The 21,547-nt window shown below is 39.0% G+C and overlaps 1 protein-coding gene across 4 annotated transcripts in view; it reads right to left on the bottom strand.

Moving 5' to 3' along the window:
• The window catches only part of LOC139725235 (ATP-binding cassette sub-family C member 9-like), a 45,772-nt gene that overhangs the window by 19,787 nt on the left and 4,438 nt on the right, over positions 1-21,547 (bottom strand). The window contains exons 2-13 of one of the 4 annotated variants that reach the window (XM_071636325.1): positions 18,801-18,894; positions 15,000-15,648; positions 13,628-13,864; positions 12,722-12,913; positions 11,437-11,592; positions 9,852-10,007; positions 8,668-8,802; positions 7,717-7,879; positions 6,278-6,318; positions 4,455-4,721; positions 1,376-1,588; positions 636-714 (exon numbers count right to left, since the gene is read on the bottom strand). In XM_071636325.1, the coding sequence (XP_071492426.1) occupies positions 636-714; positions 1,376-1,588; positions 4,455-4,721; positions 6,278-6,318; positions 7,717-7,879; positions 8,668-8,802; positions 9,852-10,007; positions 11,437-11,592; positions 12,722-12,913; positions 13,628-13,864; positions 15,000-15,611 (2,251 nt within the window). In that variant the 5' untranslated portion in view covers positions 15,612-15,648; positions 18,801-18,894. The remainder of the gene's footprint in view (positions 1-635; positions 715-1,375; positions 1,589-4,454; positions 4,722-6,277; positions 6,319-7,716; positions 7,880-8,667; positions 8,803-9,851; positions 10,008-11,436; positions 11,593-12,721; positions 12,914-13,627; positions 13,865-14,999; positions 15,649-18,800; positions 18,895-21,547) is intronic. The other 3 variants (XM_071636326.1, XM_071636327.1, XM_071636328.1) reach the window with 3 other exon arrangements.

Raw genomic sequence — 21,547 nt, 5'->3', positions numbered from 1 at the left:
TGCCCAGCATAATGCAGTGTTTGACTGCTAAAACATCATATACGTATGAAAAAAAAGTCTTGCTCCATCCCAAGATTTGGATCATGGTCACAATCGTATCATTCTGTGTAGTATTTGGTGCTACACTGCATTCACATGATTAAAGTTACTGCAATAATGATTATTGCAGTTACTGCAACAATGATTATTGCATTATAATGTGGGTGGCAGTATAGGGCCATTTTGTATATTGTGTGAATATTGCTCAAATCAAAGACTACTGTAAAAGTGGTTTCTTTCGCGGTGGTTTTATTTTCGCGCTTTTCGCGCTTTGAGGTTGAACCGCGAATTTAACATCACGCGAAAATGTTTTGAACTCGTCGATTGTTACAACGCTATCATTACCGACCGCAAATTTAAACACACGCGAAAAAGTCGGCACCGATGGAAACCGCGAAAGTTTCTGTACGCGAAAGAAACCACTTTTACAGTAATGTTTGAAAATGTACTAGGGTACATTTGGAACTTGATCTTAATTTCTGCATTCTAAGCATGAATACTAGATATAATTTGACTTTGATAACAACTTAATGTGTTTTCAAAAATGGACTTACAAAACTGTCAAGAATAAAGTATCAGACAAAGTTGGTTCCTACCTGTGGGAATCTCAAGATTGATGTCCGACAGAATTGGAGTGGTGGAATCTTGGTCCCATGTGAAAGCTCCTTCCGTAACCTGAAGATTGTTGATAATGTAATATGAAAGATAGAGGATGATTATTTAGGGGTGTCATCAGCATGTGAAATGTTCGGTGAAATCAACCTCACACATTTCACGGAATTATCAACATTCCGAAACAGAAGTCTTTTGACAGATTACGGTTTACAAGGAAAGCTCTCTTTGATTTTTCTCCATGAACACACACTCTCTAAAAGACTTCTTTGATTAAATGACTATCTACACATATTGTAGGAAAAAGCAAAATCCACAAAAACATCATATTCTTGCTGCAGACTACACACAACACAGGTTTGGATAAGCAAGACATCATAAAATGAAATATTATTTGGTTTTCATGCAAAGAATTGTTTAGTTCCACAATACCTGTCTGAAAACCATACTGACACAGAGTTATGATTGTAATTATGACATGGCATGGATTTTGAGGCCATGCTCTAGAATAACTGACTGACACTTTCTCTTCTTTTCTTACTTTGTAAACATTTCTCCAAGATGATTTTGAATGACCTAACATTTCCACTCAATAATAATGGCATGGATTTTTGACGGTATGCATTAAGAATAATTGACTGACACTTTTCTTCCTTTCTTTCTTTCTTTGTAATTATTTTTCCAAAGATTATTTTGAATAGCTTAACATTTCCATACTGCATACCTTGAGCATGAGTTCTGGGGCTAGTTTGTCCTGTCTGGGCTTGAATGGCGAGTGCCTGGACTGTGTGCTGACGTGGGTGGGTGAGGTACTGTCCATGCCAGCCATAGTTTCCTCATCACTCTCTGCCAGAAGCTGCTGCGTGTCGCTGTATATATCCTTCTTGGACGACTTAATGCGCACCCCTTTGTGGTCAATGACCTTTGTATGGGGAACCTTCAACATTACAAGACAATATACGAACATATTTTTCCCATAAGAGAAGATTGTACTGAAAATGTACTTTATGCAGATGCATTCTTGAAACAATGCATGAAAACAAAAGCAGATTCTTATTCTTTTTTGAAAAAGTAACACAATGCAACTGCCCAGGATAACTGCATCCCCACAAGACATATGAGCCATGAAACAGTAAACAATCAATCACATATCGTCGCTGGGGCGACAAGACCTTGTATCTACAAACTGTCAAATGTTCAGGAGAGCCAAAAAACATGTCGGCCAAAGCACTGTGGTGAGTGGGATAGCCTTTCCTTTGACATGCCGAGGTGGCTTCAGTTTTGGAGTAAGACAGTTGGGATTTGGACAGGACATCACTTAACCCTCACTGGGCCGGGCTATATACAGTGTAGGTAGATGATAGAGCCAGATCGTTTACGCTAAATTATGCTAATTTATGCATAATGATGCATGAAATCAGACAATTTGGTATAAATCACTAAATAAAGCTCAAAACAGGCACATTTTTTGTGTAAATATTTTTTTTAGTGTCCTTAGTAAATGTAAGAGAAAAAAAATTGTGCAATCAGAAAAAACTAGACATATCGCTACGGCTACTGATATGCCTCTGCCATAATGCATGGTTCTCCTAATAGGTCTATAGTACAATGTCTTGACAATGTGTGATGACAGTTTCACACAACTGGCAAAATATTAAAAGGACAGGTTTGACACAAATGTGCTGAATGTTCACTTTCCTAGAACTAGGTTCAATTGGATGAATGATTAAAATGTCAGAGTGCAGGTATTTGGGGAACTGATGATTTTTACTTGACTTTTGACCCTTTTATAAGTTTATGCATTGAGTAATTTTCAAGGTATTGAGGAAAAGTATAATTTCAGTATCAAATGGGAAAATAGCATTATCTAAACCTGGCCTTTGACCTTTGACCTCACAGTTCCAAAGAGAATCACTGTTAGGTTGAACATGCATAAATATGTAAGTTTCATGATGATACCTGGAGTTACTTTCGAGATATGGAGAAAAAAGTGCAATTTAGCACTTTCACTTGACCTTTGACCTTTGACCTTTTGGCAAGAAACTTCCCCAAAAATATATATTGGGTAATACATGCCATACATCAAGTTTTAAAAAAAACAAACCTTCAGGCATATTGCATTCTAAGGAAAGTAGTGATATTTTGAGGAGTTGACCTTGACCTTTGACCCCCTGACCTTTGACCCACGACCCCAACTTCCCTAGATAATCACTGCCCATCAGTACAAGCATATATACCAAGTTCCATGAAGATACCTTGAACCATTTGCGAGATATGGAGAAAAAAATGAAATTTCAATTTTTTTTTTCACAAAATAACCTGTGACCTTTGACCTTTGACCCTGTGACCCTAAAATCCACACAAAGTATTATCCCCCAAGGATATACCCTCATACCAAGTTTGATGTAAAACCACCACACGGTTCTTGAGATATCGACAAAAACAAAACGGGACGGACGGACGTACGGACGGACGTACGGACGGACGTACGGACGTACGGACGTACGGACGTACGGACGGACGGACGGACGGACGGACGGACGACCCGAAAACATAATGCCTCCGGCCACTTCGTTGCGGAGGCATAAAAAGTTCTTAAGTATTTTATTGTTTTTTGAATTTCTAATGTATTTCCTTGTCTTTCGACTTTGTTTTTCATTGTTTTTTCGATGAAATTTGTCTGCGACATTGTTTCGAACAAGAAAATACATTATTAATTGATTTCAATCAATAAAACCCCCAAATAATCATGCTTTTATGAAATTTGCCTGCAAACACAGTTTGCATTGAAATTGTACACAAATTCACGTTTTTGAGCAATTTTTGGTCTGACATGCACATACATACATGTGTAGTTATGCGCATCTTCGGAATTGCGCGCCCGGGCATCGCAAATTTGGTGTCAAAAGATGCGGGAGACTCGAAAGAAAAAAAGTCTTGAAACGTTGCAGCGATAGCTTTTCGCTATAGCGATACATCGCGCGAAACGTCGAGGGGGGGCCTTAGAGGGCCCCCCCCCCCCACCTAGTTAGGGTTAACCCATTATTTGACCATTAATCAAAAAAAGTCATTTTCACCAATATTGCAGATACAAGGTCTTGTCACCCTAGCGACGATAAGTACTTCAAGCGGCTGCATCTTCCAAACATTGCTCCCATTTTCTACACTATTGGAAACAGGACTTTGTGAGTACACATGTAGGTGTGTGTGCCATTTGGGAGCACTTCACAACTTTAACAATAAGTGAGGAAATCATAGCCTGTATGACTTGAATTGGTCTAATGACCAACAAAACTTGTTGGTAATTTGTTTCTACATCTCGCAATTTGTAACACTGAAATTAAGTTAAATACAACCACCTGTGAAACAATTCAGCAGAGTAGAGTACTCACAATGACCCTTTTTTTTCAGCATAACAAGGCAATTATAAAGTGCACTTCCATTATATAAGGCACTTAATTCTTAGAACAAAATACGTCCAGAACAATCGAAGAACTCACAAGTCTTCTGCTCTTGAGTGATTTGCAGAAAGGTGCTGTAGAAAGACAATAATGACTAGCATTAGCCAATGCTGCACACTGGCAATGGTCTGACAGTCCCTGACCTGGAAAAATCACTGTCGGACTAGTAACGTTTTCAGGAATGGACTAGTAAAAGATTTTTTAAAAAGGGTACCTACATGTACTGGTCCGACAGAAAGGTCAGACCAGTAGAAAAAAATGGGTTAGCGTGCAGCTCTGCATTAGCTGAACTTGATGAAGAAGCATGGGGGAAATATTGCATAATGCTAATCAGTCCCTGACCTCTGTACTACTGAAATCCTGGCTGGACATTCCACTGGCCTCCAGGTCATCTCCTTCTTTCTTCCTCCCGTCATCCTTGTCCTCTACCTCGGGCGCCGTAAAGTAGGCTGTCAGGCGGCGTGTGCTGACCACGGCGTTGACATGGAACGTGAAGATCATTGGCAAGAGCAGGAGGGGCAAGCTCATCTGGTTGAAGACCGAGAGGGCAGCAAACGTGATGTCCGGCGTCAGAGCCTTGCCCTCTATAGCCGTGTACAGACTGTAGGACTAGGATTGGTCAGGAAGCAGAAAACAACATCAAAATGTTATGAAATCTAAAGTGAATGGTAACTCATTTGGAGCTGTCAGTTACTTGCCGTCTACTGCAGTAAAAGACTGGAGGACAGACGTAACTAGAAATGTCGCTACAGCGACTGGTTATACCCCCGCCAAACAACATTTCATAAGCTTTGGTCAAAAAACTGAGGAAGTAGTTAAATCCGCAAGATCTTTCCTTGATCTTCTGCCATTAATATGCCGTTACCATGGCAACGTACTTTCGGGTACTGTCGAAAAATGCGTCTTGCACATCTACAACCAAAGGCACACATCTGTACCAAGTTTCATGGAAATTGGGCAAAAACTGAGGAAGTAGTTTGCAACACAAAATTTTCCATCATTTTGGCTCATAATATGTGAGCTGTTACCATGGCAACATACTTTTTGTCACTGTCAAGAAATGTGTCATGCTGACCTATATCCTAAGACAAACATTCAATATGAATTCCATGAGAATTGGAAGAACACTGATGAAGCAGTTTTGCCATGAAGCATTTTGCCCTATATTTTACCAATAACATGCCGTTACCATGGCAACGCACTTTTTGCCACTGCGGAAATATGCGTCTTGCACATTAACATATTCAGATGAACATCTGTACCTAATTTCATAAAAATTGATCAAAAACTGTGGGAGGAGTTCGCGACGCAAGATTTGTACCCATTTTTGCCCATAATATGCCGTTACCATGGCAACGTACTTTTGGGTACTGTCAAAAAATACGTCTTGCACATCTACAACCCAAGGCACACATCTGTGCCAAGTTTTATGGGAATCGGTTGAAAACTGAGGAAGTAGTTCGCGACGCAAGATTTGCAACGGACCGACCGCCCGACCGCCCGACCGCCCGACCGCCCGACCGACCGACCGTCCACTGATTCCTATATACCCCCTTCAAACTTCGTTTGGCGGGGGTATAATGAAAAGGCAGCAGGAACATCACCCATCACAGCAATTCCAATTAAAACAAAATGATTGACACATGTCTGTTTCATAGAGTACTGTAAAAGTGGAAATTTTCGCGGTGTTGAAATGTTCGCGAATTTCGCGCAATCCGAAATCAGCGCGAAATATAAGTACGCGAATATTTTTGCTTGCCATATGTTCCAGTAGTCGATGTCTGGATTCCGCGGAATCAAAAACACGGGAAACTCTTCTTACCCAGCCGAGCGCGAAAAATTAGTCTCGTGAAAATATCCACTTTTACAGTACAAGCACGTTTCAGTATAGTGGGCACTGTTTGTTGCACATGGTGCCAAATTTCTTTTCATGCTACTGTGGAGTGGAAATTTGTGTGCATTTAGTGTGACACTAAACTAGCACAAAATAAAAGCACAAAAATGAAAAAATATAAATATAATACTAGTAAATATTTTGATTATATGGAATTAAAACACACAAACTAAGCTTATATTGTGGGTGGCTTTCTAATCATTACTGTGGTAGGATTTGAGAAATGAAGCAAGACATTTAAAGACACTTTGGTGTCTGCAGGGGGACTTACGATCAACATCACCAGGAGAGGAGCAGACGCAGTAACACCATCTGTTCAAAGGATACATGATGAGAGATATTTGATTTTCTTTGAAGTACTTTCACAACTACACTGGCCTATCCATTGTGCATAATCAAGAATGATGCTTATTCATTTGTTAAGCAAAGATGTAATAATCATGCATATATTTGCATATCTATGTTCCTTTCACTCAGTCTTTCATGTGACAGGAATGCGACAGTCATGAACCTAACTTGTCTTTATAACAAGGACTCGGTTCACATTAAGCTCATGAAACTTAACAAAGTAAAATATTCCTAGCTCTATTGTAACATCCACATACATTTACCTGATATTTTACATGGCAAATACAAATCCATTCAAACTAACTTAAGAGTGCAAAGTAACTCAAGTGGACACTACAAAATCGAAACAAACATAACAGTAAAAGTTTTATATTAAAACAGGATATAGCAAAAAAGTATTCTGAAGTATAAAGTTTGGTATAATGTTAGCTTAAAAATACTAGTGATTGTCGTTGCAGCCACACATGCAAATTAAGTGAAGCACAAAATTTTTACACTGCCTTGATCACAACAATTGGTGTCAATAAGAATAAAAAACTGACAAGCATTTTGGAAATTATTCAAGTAGGCAGAGAACAAACTGCTTTGCCGTTCCTCATTCAGCATGCTGCATGTTCATTTTTTGTAAGTGTGAAGGCATATCATTTACAAAAAAATTATTGCTCAGTTGCAATTTTTCTGAAAACGTTTTATTAAATTGCATCATTTCTGGCAACATTATGTGTATGAACTCCAGCAACAGCAGAATGCAGTGTTGTGCACCATGCACTTATGCCAATAAAAAGGGGTTAACACAAGCATTTTAGTAATGTCAAAGTTTAAAAATGACTGTGCATGCCATATTTATACAAATCTTTTTTTTTTCAAATCAGGACTTTCAGACAATTTAGCAAATGCTTAATTGGTACATCACTCATTTTCATTCATCCATTCACACAGTACATCGTAGGTGTGCAGAGACTTGTGAACTGTGTACTGTAAAAGTGGGAATTTTCGCGGTGTTGAAATTTTCGCGCATTTCGCGCAACCCGAAACTAGCGCGGAAATAAAAGCATGCGAATATTTTTGCTTGCCATACGTTCCAGTAGTCGATGTCTTGATTCCGCGGAATTAAAAACACGCGAAACTCTTCTCAGCTCGCCCAGCCCGAAAAATTAGTCACACGAAAATATCCACTTTTACAGTATTGTACCATTACATGTATGCGAGCAAGTTGCATTAATTTCTGGATCAGAGTGAATTTTCTGTGTGTTGTTCAATTTGCAAACACACCCTACTTGCAAAATATATGGCGTATAGTAAGTCGGCCAATAATAAAACAATGATGTTCATCGCACTGGCAATGAAAATGAAACCACTCACTAAGAATGATCCTCCACACATTCTGGGTGATCATCTGCACGATCTCGCTAGCCCTGGCTCCCCCGATGGCCGCGAGGAAGATGTCCTCCCAGGCATAGAGCTTGATAAGCTTGATTCCCTGCAGCATCTCATTGGTCTGCTTCAGGCGACTGTCGGCAAACGTCTGCGAAGATGCAGATTTCATAGACAAAGCATGCTCAGCATAAGCGTGTGCTTCCAGGGTATTTCAAAAGATATCTCTTGCACATCACATTCATACATCACTTTGATTTCAATCCCAAAAACAATAACAAAATGCTTTCATGTTAAAAATCCTAGTCTCCATAGTGACAAATACAGAGCTAAAAGATAACTTTTAATATATGAGAGACTCTCTGCGACTATTACCTTCTTTCTTTCTTTCTTTTTTGTCAATATTGAACAACCAAGATTTGCTATTAAAAAAGATTGACTCTCTTGTACAATCATTTTTCTGGATAGGGATGATTTCAAAGTCAAAACAGGAAATCAATATTGAGTGTCATTAAAAATTAGTGGGATTTTTTTTTTTTTTTTTTGAATAGCGTGCATCAATCTGCCCCAAATTCATGTTTCAATTGCTCTTTTTCTGTTGAAAAAAAAACACACACACTTTATGTGTCATCTAAAATTTGAACCCATAAACATTTCGATGGATATGATTTATCACTTACCAGTCCATCAATACTGCTAAATTGCAACAACTAGTGTGCCAAACACAACTTTTATGACACCACTCACAGGCAAAATTCACACATAAGCAATGTCCCACTTGTCAAGTAATTTTGGTCTACCCAGCAAGCTTGTTTACCCTAATAACAATGCTACACAGCAGTTTATGTCCTGCAATAATGGTAAAGAGACAGAGAGAGAGAGAGAGAGAGAAAGATTTTTCTTGAAAACAATACAAAACAAAACAACAGACAAACATACCATTGCACCCTTCTGGTACTGGGCCTGCTTCTTAGCAATCAGTGTTTGAATCGGCACAGAGATGATGAAGATAGTGGAGCCGATGAGAGCAGCTGATCCAAGGGTGAAGTACAGAATGACAAGGTAGCCAATCAGCTGCAAGATCCGGATTCAAGAAGGATGAACATAATAGTGATAATTTCAGAAGAATGAAAATACCACTTGCTAACCCCACAGTACTCATCTGGTACAGAATTAAAGCTTGGTTTGTAGTACTTCAACGAAATCATCTTAAGCCATGGGACTCACTTCAATGATGTACAACAAGTGAGCACTATTCCTCACTAACTTCCTTTCGAACAATCAGCATCCCATGGGATTCCACTTTGCTTGTGGAAAGAGAGCATGTCTCCATGGATTCAACAGAGTACCAAAGTGTCATAGCTATTCACTGCCATGGAAACTGGTTCTAAAACACCTCACATGGGGCCCCGTTTCATAAAACTTGTTATCAGTGACAACTGCCACATTTCTATGACAAATTTGCTCTCAGCCAATCAGATGCAAGGATTTCAGTAGCTTGTCACATCTAAGACAACTTGTCACTGATGACAAGTTTTATGAAATGGGCCCCTGATCTGAATTCTGAGAAAACCATGTGTTTCAGGATCATTCAGTAATGGACAAAGTCACCTCCATACATTGTAAGTTTGTTTCTATCAAAGCCACATTTGTCATAAATTAATTTAATTTCTGCCCATGTAGTTATCAATTGACTGATCTTTAAAGGTTTGCTTACAACAGGTCATTAAATCTATAATATATACTGTGATCTTGAATGAAATCTTGCATTTTCATTGCTTAAACATTTTATGAAAATAGGAAATACCCACATACAATGTAATAAATTGTGCTACTTAGTCTTTTGTCATTCTGTGCCATTCCTTCTGGTCTGAAGTGTTGTCATAACATCTGTCACAAATGACTCAAGTAGGCAGTCAAGTACACTCACCATGTTTCACAGGGCAGAACGGGCATGGTAATCACAGACAGCTGGAACTTCCACTCACACACACCTCAGTCATCTCTTCCCCATGAATCCACACATACACTGACACAGACATCAACACCGACACACACGCACACAGACGCACACAGACACACACACACAGATATGCACACACACAAAAACAAATAAGTCTTACCAAATAAGGGATTGACCACACATAATGGACCCATTGCACCGAGTTGAGGATGTTGTTCGCGTCCACCGACATGTGATTTGTGATCTGTCCCATTGTCATTGAGCCCCCACTGATTGAGTAGCTGGAGAGGCAAAGTGACTTGCTATACACAGCTGACTGAAAGATAAATGAATGCATCACTTTCACTTTTACATTCAGTGATGTCATACTATGCAGATGCACAGATACCCTTATGTGGATGGTACATTATAATGCAAATCTGCTCTTATCATAATACATATTCCAAAAATGAAACGATTTGTATTTCAGCGGTGAATGACATCAATTGTTTTGATACAGCTTGCATTCTTGTATAGGTGGCCACATGAAGATGTACTTATATCAACACCACGTCATGTTCTCAGCTTTACTATCCCTTCAGTAAAATATCATCTGCTACACAAATGTGGTACTATAAGAAGAATGTTAGAATGTGACAGCCTAGATCGCTCTAATTGCAATTTCAGAAATGAGGCATCAATGTCATATCTGTCCTTCTTGAATGAACAATTCATTTTATTGTCCGCATATTCCGCTGATAAAAATACACAATACAGAGACAAATGACGAAATTACCTTGATAATCATTGTAGGTTTATCAAAGCACTGTTATTTTATGGTAACAAAGTAAATATTTCTGTGAAATTTCCTTGAAAGAAAAAGAGAGTGCAAAGAAACACAGTGTGTGGGATTACACCATCTCACAACAAAGCTTATAATAAACATCTCCACTCAGTGTATGACTTATCAACAGCAATGCTACAAACTCTCTACATACTACAGTAGTTTGACTGGTGTTTTAGGAGTTTAACCTGTTGAGGATGAGTCCGGAGTATACTCGCGCAGGTGTTTATGGGGAAATGGGTGTCAGTCCGTCCTCAACAGGTTAAAAGGGGTACAATGACTGGAACATCACCCCAAAGAGCCTTGTCATCATTGGTGAATCACTTTATATTAAAATTTCCACTCCATGCATCAGCTGTATGAGTCAGAAGCTGGAGTAATCATGTTAGTCTCATGCAAGCTGATAAATATTTTTACTGGTTCTCAACACAATGATATGCATTTGGCTAGACATCCTTTGTACATCAGGCCAAAGCACAACAATGTGAAAGATGTTTCATGATTTACATGCTTCCTGAGTTTTGAAGTTAGTGCCAAGGTATCAATCATGCCCCTGCAGATTTACTTGGAGCCATATCAGGGTCATTACCCCCTGAGGACAATTACCGGGCTAAATACTGGTTAGTGATAAGGTTAGAGCAAAGATTAGGATCAGGGTTAGGTTTAGGGTTAGAGTGTAGTGTTAGGATTAGGGTTAGGATTAGGGTTAGGGTCAGGGGAAGGGTCTGGGGTGATTGTCCAGGGGGTAATTGCCCTAGAACTCTTGGAGAAAAACGACTGATATTATCATTTCACTGCATGGTCAAGTAGGTTCATCAATTTGTTGCAATTTTCCCACACAATGTTAAGTGGTGGCTAAAATGGTCCAAAATGCATTGGGAAAGTGACCACTGCTGGTCGGTGGCCAGTTTTGAGAACTGACCTGGAGTGCTGCTTTGGCATGGGCTGACTCCATGATGACATTGTGGTAGTGATGCTGGTTGCACAGACGCTGGAATATGGACTGGACGAAGAGGAGGACGACCAGGACAAAGCCGTTGGTGAAGAACGCGTACCAGGAGATGTACTTGGTTTTATCCTGCAGGGGAGGGTAATATCCATAGCAAACAAAATGCAATTAAACCGGCCTTTACGAACATCAGTCATGTATAGAAGTAACTGAATTTGAAGCCATTACTGTAAAAGTGGATATTTTCAGGCGAGTAATTTTTCGCGCTCGGCCGGGTAGATGGATTTCGCGAGTTTTTAATTCCTCAGAATCAGGACATTAACTACTGGAACATACGGCATGCAAAAATATTCGCGTGCTTTTATTTTCGTGCTAGCGTCTGGTTGCATGAAATGCGCGAATTCCCCTTTTACAGTATAACGATTTGGACTTGCACTGTTTAGAGAGACATAGCAATGGTAATGATTTGACAAATGTTCTACATTTTTCACAACTTTGTACTGCAATCACAAATGCTTAAAAACACAGATAATGCTAAAGGTCTATTTGCATCTCCAGCCTTAAACTTGTGAGCTAAACACTCTATTTAACCCTTTGTTGACTGACATGACAGCAAATATACAATCAACTCCGCAGGATGACACCCACTGCAGGTGTTGCTACAGCACTACTATGTACTTAAACCCTTCTGTGCTTTGTACGCAGACTGGCATGCACGCTAGAATGCTTTCTTTGCCAACAGCCACTGTGACAGTTATTGAGGAATTATGTGCTGTTTGACAGTTTGCATGGTGAATTAACCCGTTGAGGACGGGCTGATTTTGCTATAACAAGCATTTCTCATAGACACCTGCCCGAGTATACTCGGGACTCGTCCTAAATGTGTTAAAAGAGGACGAGAGGTTTGGGGTAGCACCATGTAGAAATTAATTATCCATGAATAGAGATTGCCTAATCCCCCTAATCCCTATTGTGTCACCATGGACTTCCTTTTGTACTGAGACACATTGCTACACCTGAGTGGGCTTGTTAGCTTTACAAATATGTCAAGTTTGGATGGATTGCTGAATGCTGATGAAAAAGTAAAGCCAGGAATCTGGGCACAAAAAAAAAGATATATTACACCTAGATGTTCCACAGGGATAAAATGACACTATATGACAAGTAATGGTACAGTATGTACCTTTCATATCAAACACTATACCCACGCTCACTATAAAACAATGACTGCTATTCGTCACTACAATTAAGAGCATACCTCATCATCCCCAGGGGTAGGGTAGGCCAGTTCTGTGGCATAAGCGATTGCTCCAGATAAGAGGTATGGCGAGACAAATGATGATGTGTCCCCAAAGAACTTAATGATGCCTCCACGAATGAGACCTGGGTAAAAGGACTTGAGGTACACCTTGTATAGGTTGACTGGCGTACCAGTGACTTTGGCACGGGCCTACCACAGAATGAAAATAAACCACAAGATTTGCATGAGAGAAATATAGACATTTGCATTTATGAAAAAAGAAAAATCATGGTCGAGAAAAATAAAAAAAAAGTAAGAAGCACTGGACTCTAAAACATTCATCTATATAGAATTATATACTCTTGTATGTCTTGATGGTCTCAAGAATGTGATTTGTAAGAAGCCATGGGCAACATACCGACAGTCTCAAAGAGAATCCACTTATGTTGCACCTTACATGTAAGTTCAAAATTTCAATATGTAAACTAATATAAGACTCCTGGATGTACAAGAATAAGCATTTCTACCCCGGAAAAAAGAACAATTGTCTATGCTGCCACTAATGATGTATCAAAAACATCTCTCCATATATCTCCACATGCAGAAACAATCAATATCTTATGGCAACTAAAAAAAAAAAATAACTGAATAATAGATTTAATGCACAAGGCTACAGAGGAGTTTAACATTAGATGCATATTAATAAATATTGTATACTAATGATATAATGAATATTCAGTTATTCAGGAGCTCAAAATATGACTCAATTGGTGCTGAGTTTGCTTCAATTGCATCAGTAACTTGTTCAAATTTAATAAAGTGTTGAGGTGACATCTGACAAACTCAAACTATGACTTTTGTGTTTATACAACACGGTGCATGCAAGTCCAATTCATAAATGCATACTGAAGTGCAGAAACCCACCTGTTCTTCAGCCAGCACTCGGGTAAACTTGCCACCATTGTAGCGTACTGTGTGGGTTTCTGTCAGAGAACCTAGGTCACTGAGCTCCAAATGGTGGTCATAGCCAGTGCGGAAGAGAGCATTGAGCCACCAGTAGAAGATGCCTGATGGGACGTTGGTGTAGCCCTCGTAGAAGCGCATCTTGGGATCACGGAGGTCTCTGGGAAACGCCTTTGCTTGGGAACAGCACTTTACCACCTTAGAGGTAGAAAACAAGAAAAGACCATGAAACAGGAAATACATCTTATAGTGTATTTGGGCAATTTCATAGGATGCTCACATTTTCCATGCATGTCTTTCTGCTTGGCAGAACCAAGATCATGAATCTGCCTTACGACATCAAAACTCAAAATTTGAGGCTGAAAGAAGGCTGGGAAAATGTGACATTTCTGGTATACCTGATGTGTAATATTCTTCTTTCTTGTTGCTGTTTGATATTAAAGCCTTAATTTCAAGTTACCGTCTTGTTTTTACTCTCACTAATCAATAGTGTACAGATCAAAATTCAGTCACCACAAACCCGATTGACATTCAATAGAGAAACAAAACAGAATCTGTGAAGTAAAATTTACCAGAGATTCATCATCTCCCAGATTATAGGGTCTTAATCACTACTGTTTGGACAGGGCATATGGACAGAAACATCATAAATTTGAACCTCATTTGTATCTAAACCTGCATTAAGCTTTCCTTGACATCCCTTGAACGTACAATGTATATATATGCTTAACTTTCGTTTGTTACAGTAACATCATGGCAGGGGAGAATTTGTCATGTTTATCATGATACTACAGTTTGGATTCACAGAAACAAAAAAACAAAACAACAATCTTGCAAACAATTGTTTCACAAAAATACTGTGCACAGTCATGGATCTATTACAATAAGCTCTTGATAGAAACAAATGTATCAGTATAGCAACATACATTTGTAGCTACATACACGATGTATCAAGTATACAGGTATCTACAATTATTGAATGAGGTTAGGGGGACTATTACATTTGTCATCAATCTCAATTGCACAATAAGAGCTGCACAATAAAGGAAACAGGTTGATCAACACTATTCTCTCTCAACTGCACCAATCTGTAGAAGGATTTCTGTTTCCAATATACCCAGAAATCATATCAAAGGGGATCTTTCTTTGACACTCCTGTCTAGACCATTACAACAGAAAAGTAATTTTGTATTGCCAAGCATGTTTCAGGCTACCTTTGATTCTTTCACTAGTTCAAGACACTTGAAGGACTGTTACCTGATGGTAACTTTTGAAGCTTTTGATTTGATTTTAAGAATCTATTTACACCTGCATGATACAAAAGAATACTTACCACAACTTGTATTTCAACCATACAAACAAGAGTGACCAGCACCATAGAAGCAATATTTAGATCCCATCGCAGCAGGTCCAGTGTGACCTCCTTGTCGTAGAAAAAGGTCACAAATCGTGCACACTCTGCTGCAAGGAGCAGCATCCAGTACAGGCACTGTGGGACAATCATGGCTGGCACGTTCCAGTACTCCATGTGATGGTAGTAGACTGCTGCCAAGATGGACGCCACAAATGCTGCAGCAGGAGTGGTGTAGAGCCGAGGCATGGTGTTCTCCTCAGATAATGTCATGAGGTCAGTAAGAATGCCCTCCCCTAGCTTCGCTATGCAAACCATCATGTAGAGTAGGTAGATAAACCACCTGAACTCGTGACCTGGATAGCGCAGGATGTAATTGTGCTTCGTCGTCGTCCTCGCATTGCAACATCGCACAAAGACCAGCACCAAGCTGGCGATGACGATGAATGCCGCATGGATGCAAGCGGCAACAAGATCCGTAAAACATGCGTTGTGGATAGTATGCAGTAAATCCCATGAAAATGGGTACAGCTTGTCCTGTGTTGTGTTCACACCACAGAACCAGTCAAAGTGATTTGCCGGAGTACCTTCCATTGTGTTGAGATGTTTATCTGACAGTACATTCACCCTGCTGGTTTGCAAAAATTAAAATACAAAGAATCAGAAAAGTATCAGCCATGGAAAGTACATGCAATATAAAGTTGGTGTTCACATTGTAGACATATAAGCACAGTAATAATCCCTGTAATACAAATGTACTTTGTATCATGTTTTCATCAGTGCCATACATATGAAAAATCTAGATCACATTGGTCTGTGCAACGGGAGACAAGAAAGTCCTCTTAAAATCTCCTTTCATGTTCTACATATCAAATATATGAAGTGCAACAGCAATATCATGATAGTGCTAATTGACTTCATCAGTTCGTTGTTTTTGCCCACAAGTCTTACCTGGAGTTATTGCAGGAAGCTCTATCTATTATCAGCATTTGACAATTCCTTCCTACTGGAGCTGTACATCATGTGATTCTCCTTTTATTGAACAAACTTAAGTCTTTTTAGAGTCCAAAGGACACTACATGGTTGATCGATCATTGCAACAACACATCCTCCTTTCATGTGAAATGAACAACTTCCTGTGTTGTATTTTACACATTATATAGACAAATGCATTAAGCCAAAACATAGTTCTCAGAAAAGCTCAAAATTCATCTTCCACCACTTTGAATTTGTTTGTGATCTCGATAGATCAAAAGAGTCTACCAACAAACTTGTCTGGCTGACACAACTTGCCAGGATAATGACCTGTGTTGGAGTATCTTGAGATCAAACAGAAATGGAGAGTAGAATAAGTTCAATCATATGCATACAACTTTTATATTTGAATGTTCTCCCCATTTTGTAGTGGGAAGTAGAAGGTTACCAGGTACATGATGATGGATAATGCTCGAGCAATCATATTTTTCAACAAGCTGCATCAGATTCAGTCTAGCAGAAAAGATCAGTGGATACTGCTGTGGCCTGCTTGGCTTTTATTGATAATCAATCATTAAAATAAAAAAAAAGTATGTAGCAACTACGATAGGGTATACTCTGAGACTGCAGTACTTTGGCAAGCCTTTCAGCTAATCAGTCAGACCGCAGCACATCATGCTAATGAGCCGATCCGGCAAGATTTATTCACTCTCGTTGACGATCTTTGCGTTCAAAAGGTGTCTCGTCGTGCGAGATTTTGAGAGAGTTTGACAGGGCTATGGTTTTCACCGTGTAGCGACTTGTACATTCATTCGTCATGGCTACAAGTCACGGTAAATTGTTCTGCAGACTTTGATCTTTATTTTGATACTAAATTTGCGTATAATATCGGATCTTATCATGACGATATAATCAGTTGAATTTGCGTGAATTTTACCTGCTTTTCATGGAAGATTTTGTCGTCTAAAATTCTTTTTTGGTTCCTGACCAGTTTAAGAAACTGTTGTTTCTGACTTTGGCTTTTTCGTAGAGAGGAAACCTAGATACTCATCATATATTGGAGTCAAGGAGATGCAAACATGATTTATACTAGTTTTTCTGTTTTGAAATGTCTGTAAAATTCACTCCTAAGCCGGAATTATGCTCCACACAGAGTGTACAGTGGCGCGAAAGAGCTCTCTAATTGGACAGTGCTTGCATCTAGCACTTGAACTTGGCTTGAACTACACGCGTGCCAAAAAACCGCAAGTGGCATCAAACCGTCATGTAGCAGCGTAATGACATAATGCAAGCGCTGAATGCAAGTGCTGTCCAATGAGAGAGCTTTCTCTTGAGATTGCACGGTTTCAAGCTGATCAGCACTGACATCGATGTATATTTTACTGGTTCCTGACCGGTTTAAGCAACAAATTGTCAAGATATTTACATGGATAGAAAGAGTAAGAGATAGACTACCAAATAATGCATTTTCATTGAGATGCAAAGTGAATTTGGTATTCTTTTGACGTCTTGAACATGTACTGCACGAATTACTTTTTCCATCATTTTTCAAGCTCAAATTACGCTATGATATTTTTCATTTAAAATAATTTGAGTAACATGTGACAATAGTTTACATATTTTCCTTGAATTTGATACCAAATTTGTGAATATAAGGTGTATTTTTGTTGCCGAAAGCCAAAGGACAAAATCCCCTTACTCAGCTCATTAGTATGCATGCCTCGAGTGGGCTTGCATACGTTGAATAAATACGAGCGAATTATCGGGTGCTGCGGTCTGACTGTAATATTTTATATTTTTGTCATTACCTACATTGAAATTGTGTTTTCACAGCATTATCTTACACATTTCATAGTGTCATACATTTTAGAGCAAAAATCTACAGTTCTGCAGGCATTTGAGAACTACGTTTTCCCATTAAGTCTCATGTTTCACATCCCCCTTCTTCTCCCTCCTCCATAAGCACACCTAAATTTATAGCTTCTGTAAATGCAATGCATTAGCTATTACTCATCATCAACCACAAAACCAATGCATTAAACCTTATTACTCTTTGTGGCATTCAGTCAAGTAATAATGAGGGGGGGGGGGGGGGAGGGGTTATCCCTTCATCTTGTTAGAAGCAATGAGACATTCCCTACCCCAACCCCAACCCCTACCCTTACTCCTAATTTCGTGGCCCTGATGGCAGCATACCACAAAGCATTAAACATCATTGCAGTGTGTGTGTGTGTGTGTGTGTGTGTGTGTGTGTGTGTGTGTGTTGTTGGTTTTTTTTTTACGCATTTGTGATATGCTGTTTATTATAAATATACACACATATTATATAAAGGTTTTGTCAATTTCTACATTCTAATCAGCAGAGAACTATTAGTGGGCGAAATGAACACTTTACACTGTGCACTCCAACAAAGTAAGAGTCCAAAGGCCAAGTTTACACAATTGACATGTGAAATGCATGCAACCACTGACACATATCTTTTCTGCAGACAGAGACTGAGAATAAAAACACACATCAGTTAAATCAATAGCAGGTAATATCTAATGTATCCCTTTTGTTTTCAAGCTTTACACAAATGGTCGTGTCCATGTATAAAAGGCCTTCTACTCTATCACCTGATGACCTGCATATAATTTATATGGTCCAGCACACTTGGCGGTATTAGTATGTGATATCATGGAGCATGTAAACCATATTATAGCCACAGGTATATGTTTGCTCCATTACGCTCTAATTGCTGCCCTCAAAGGAGAGAATACACGGAGTGCAATAATGACTGCCAGCATTTCTGGAGCCAAAAGACTAACCTTGGCCTCTGATTAATGGGTAGAACTCCACAGCATTAGAGCAGTATAGCCACAGCTGATTCCATAGCAGATCAAAGTACCACAATCTGTGTTTCTGCAGAAAGCAAAAGGGAGGGGGGGGGGGGACCAAACAGAAAACCATACATCATTATTTAAACAAGCATTGAGCTTAATGAGAAATTGGTAAAAATGTGCCCTGATCTAAACATCATTGACAGTACAGATTCATGGAAAACTATTGCAAAGCACACAGTGTACAGATGTATGTAGAGTCAAACCATCTATAGCGACCACCCAAGGGAGACAGAAAAAGTGACCATTATAGACAGGTGGCCCCTATAGACAGGTAATCCAACTTTGTGTGCATTGCTTACATGGACATGTATCATCATTGTATCCTTACATGTACATGCACATGTATGTGTACGTGGCATGCACACGACGTGTGTTTCATGCATAACCATGCCCGTGTATATGAAATTGTTAGACAGTATTACCGGGTATGTGTATTGTCGTGAAGAAAGCTTTATACCGCTAGAGCATTATAATGACAGAATGAGGGATGAATGCAGCGGTGGCGATCACTGAACGTTGCCCACATGGCTACAAAACAGAAAAACACGCTGAATTATCGGCTCGGCTACAGCTCCATTGGGTTTTTGGCCGCTATAGACAGGTTTAAATCTACCGCGGGAAAACAAAAAATTTGCGGCTAGTAGTCGCTATACACTGGGTCTTTAACAGGGCTTTTCTCTCGGGGGGGATATTTCAGTGGCCGCTAGAGACAGGTGGTCACTATAAACAGGTGGCCACTAAGGCAGGTTTGACTGTAGTATGTACCCTAGGTCATATACTTTCATGTACTATCATAATGCTGTTCTGTGACTGCTTTACTAACATTCACATTGTACAATACATATATAGGATGCACATAAAATCTATTGCATCACTGCAGTTATGGCGACATAAACAAATACACTTTTGTGATTTCAAAAGGGACAGGGTTTTTTTTACTTCTGTTTTTTCATAGGACCTTGCTCGTACTGGGCTTTGACTAATTCGGAATTTTTACTCATGGTAGTATTTGTATGTTTGTTTTCAAAATTCTAGAAAATCATCAAATATTCAACAGGCTTCATTGTCAGTGTACATGATTTTAACATCACTGGCAATGAGTCTGTTATTGCATAGTGTGGTATGTCACTAGGATTCCTCTGAACTTGATACACTTAAACATTACTCAGTGGTGAAACAAAGAACACAAAATACATAATGAGTGTGCAACTAAACAATCCAGGCTCATATTTAATAAAGTGGCTATAAACTTCACCAAATTGAGCACTCGTACCAGCACATTGGAAATGAGAACCAGATCTAAATCAGCACGCTTTTCTATCCCTATCACTCCCGTCAACTATCCATGAAATACATTTTTTTTTTCCTTTTTGCGGGGAAATCCTTCATCAGACCATAAGTGTTCAAGTGTATATTTTCAAGTGAACAATTTTTCACACTTGGCCAAGTAAGATGCATTTCACATGTTTTTTTAATTCTGCAAAATCAAGACATTGTATAGTGGTACATATATAGAAAGAAAAAAAATTCACATGTTTTTATTTTCCACTAGTTTCTGGTTATGTGCAAAAAGAGCAAAAATTTCAACACTGCAAAAAATTTCCACTCTTACAATATTTGCCTAATCTAGATATTTCATCACACACTATTTCCCACCACAGCATTTTCTTCTCTTTTTTCATTTTCTTGACATTCCTTTACTATTCCTCTAGTTCTCGCGAAGTACTATCATTGCAGATCAAGCGAAGACACCACCACCAGACCACTACTGTACAATCTTTTGTGACCTGCCACAAAAAAAAAGTTTATCTACAAAGTAAAAGAAACCTCTAAAGTGGGTCCAGGCACAAAGGGAAAGATTGTACTCTTTATCCCTATAGAAAGAGTGGAGGTACATGTGGAAATACCAGTAAACATTTTTTTGAGATTGTCTCCTATTCACAGCTCAGTGAGTCAACCACATTGGTCATTTTGTCACTGCTGGTGTCGAATAAAATCTTCTCACACAGACTGATTAGGATTCTGCATTTACACAATTCCCCTTTTTATCGCATTATATGCAGAAGGGACAGTCACAAAATCAGTGAAGCATGCAAGTACAGTGGCTTTACAAGCAGAGCAAATCTTTCTTCTCCTTCATTTTTTTAATGAAAGTATCATCCTTTTGGAATTTTTTCAAATTCTTTTTCTTTGTCACTGATAAAAGAAAATTGGAAAAATTAATTTTGTATGTTCAAACTATATTCACACTTGAAACACACACACACAGAATGTTTCCCTTTTACCTCAAACAATAAGTTAAATGCCCCTTTGCTTTGGAACAGAAGAAATAATGGTACATTCAATTAAATGTATGCTTGCGTCTAGGGATTGGACATTACCCGTTACTTCTTGCAAACCCAGAAAAAAAAGCAACAAAAAAACACTTAATTTGTGTCGTTATTCTTGGAGTAGACTGAACATCATGACAATGTGAAACACGATATTGATTACACTTGAAATATTCTCTCCTATCCAAAACAGCACAGCCTAAGTACTGTCACTTGCAGTTTGCATCCTATCTCTCTATAAAACTGTAAATCACTAAACATAATATGCATAATTTACTCTTCTTGATGTCACCACTTCCAACAATGCAAGGAAGTTGTTAAGTAGCCTGAGATAATAGGCTG

This window comes from Diadema antillarum, unplaced genomic scaffold, assembly GCF_040938485.1.
Source record: "Diadema antillarum isolate AM-2024a unplaced genomic scaffold, OU_Dant_1.0 seq00000028_RagTag, whole genome shotgun sequence".
NCBI lineage: Eukaryota > Metazoa > Echinodermata > Echinoidea > Diadematoida > Diadematidae > Diadema > Diadema antillarum.
The sequence above is the reverse complement of the archived record's forward strand: the minus strand, read 5'-3'. Positions and strand labels throughout refer to the sequence as shown.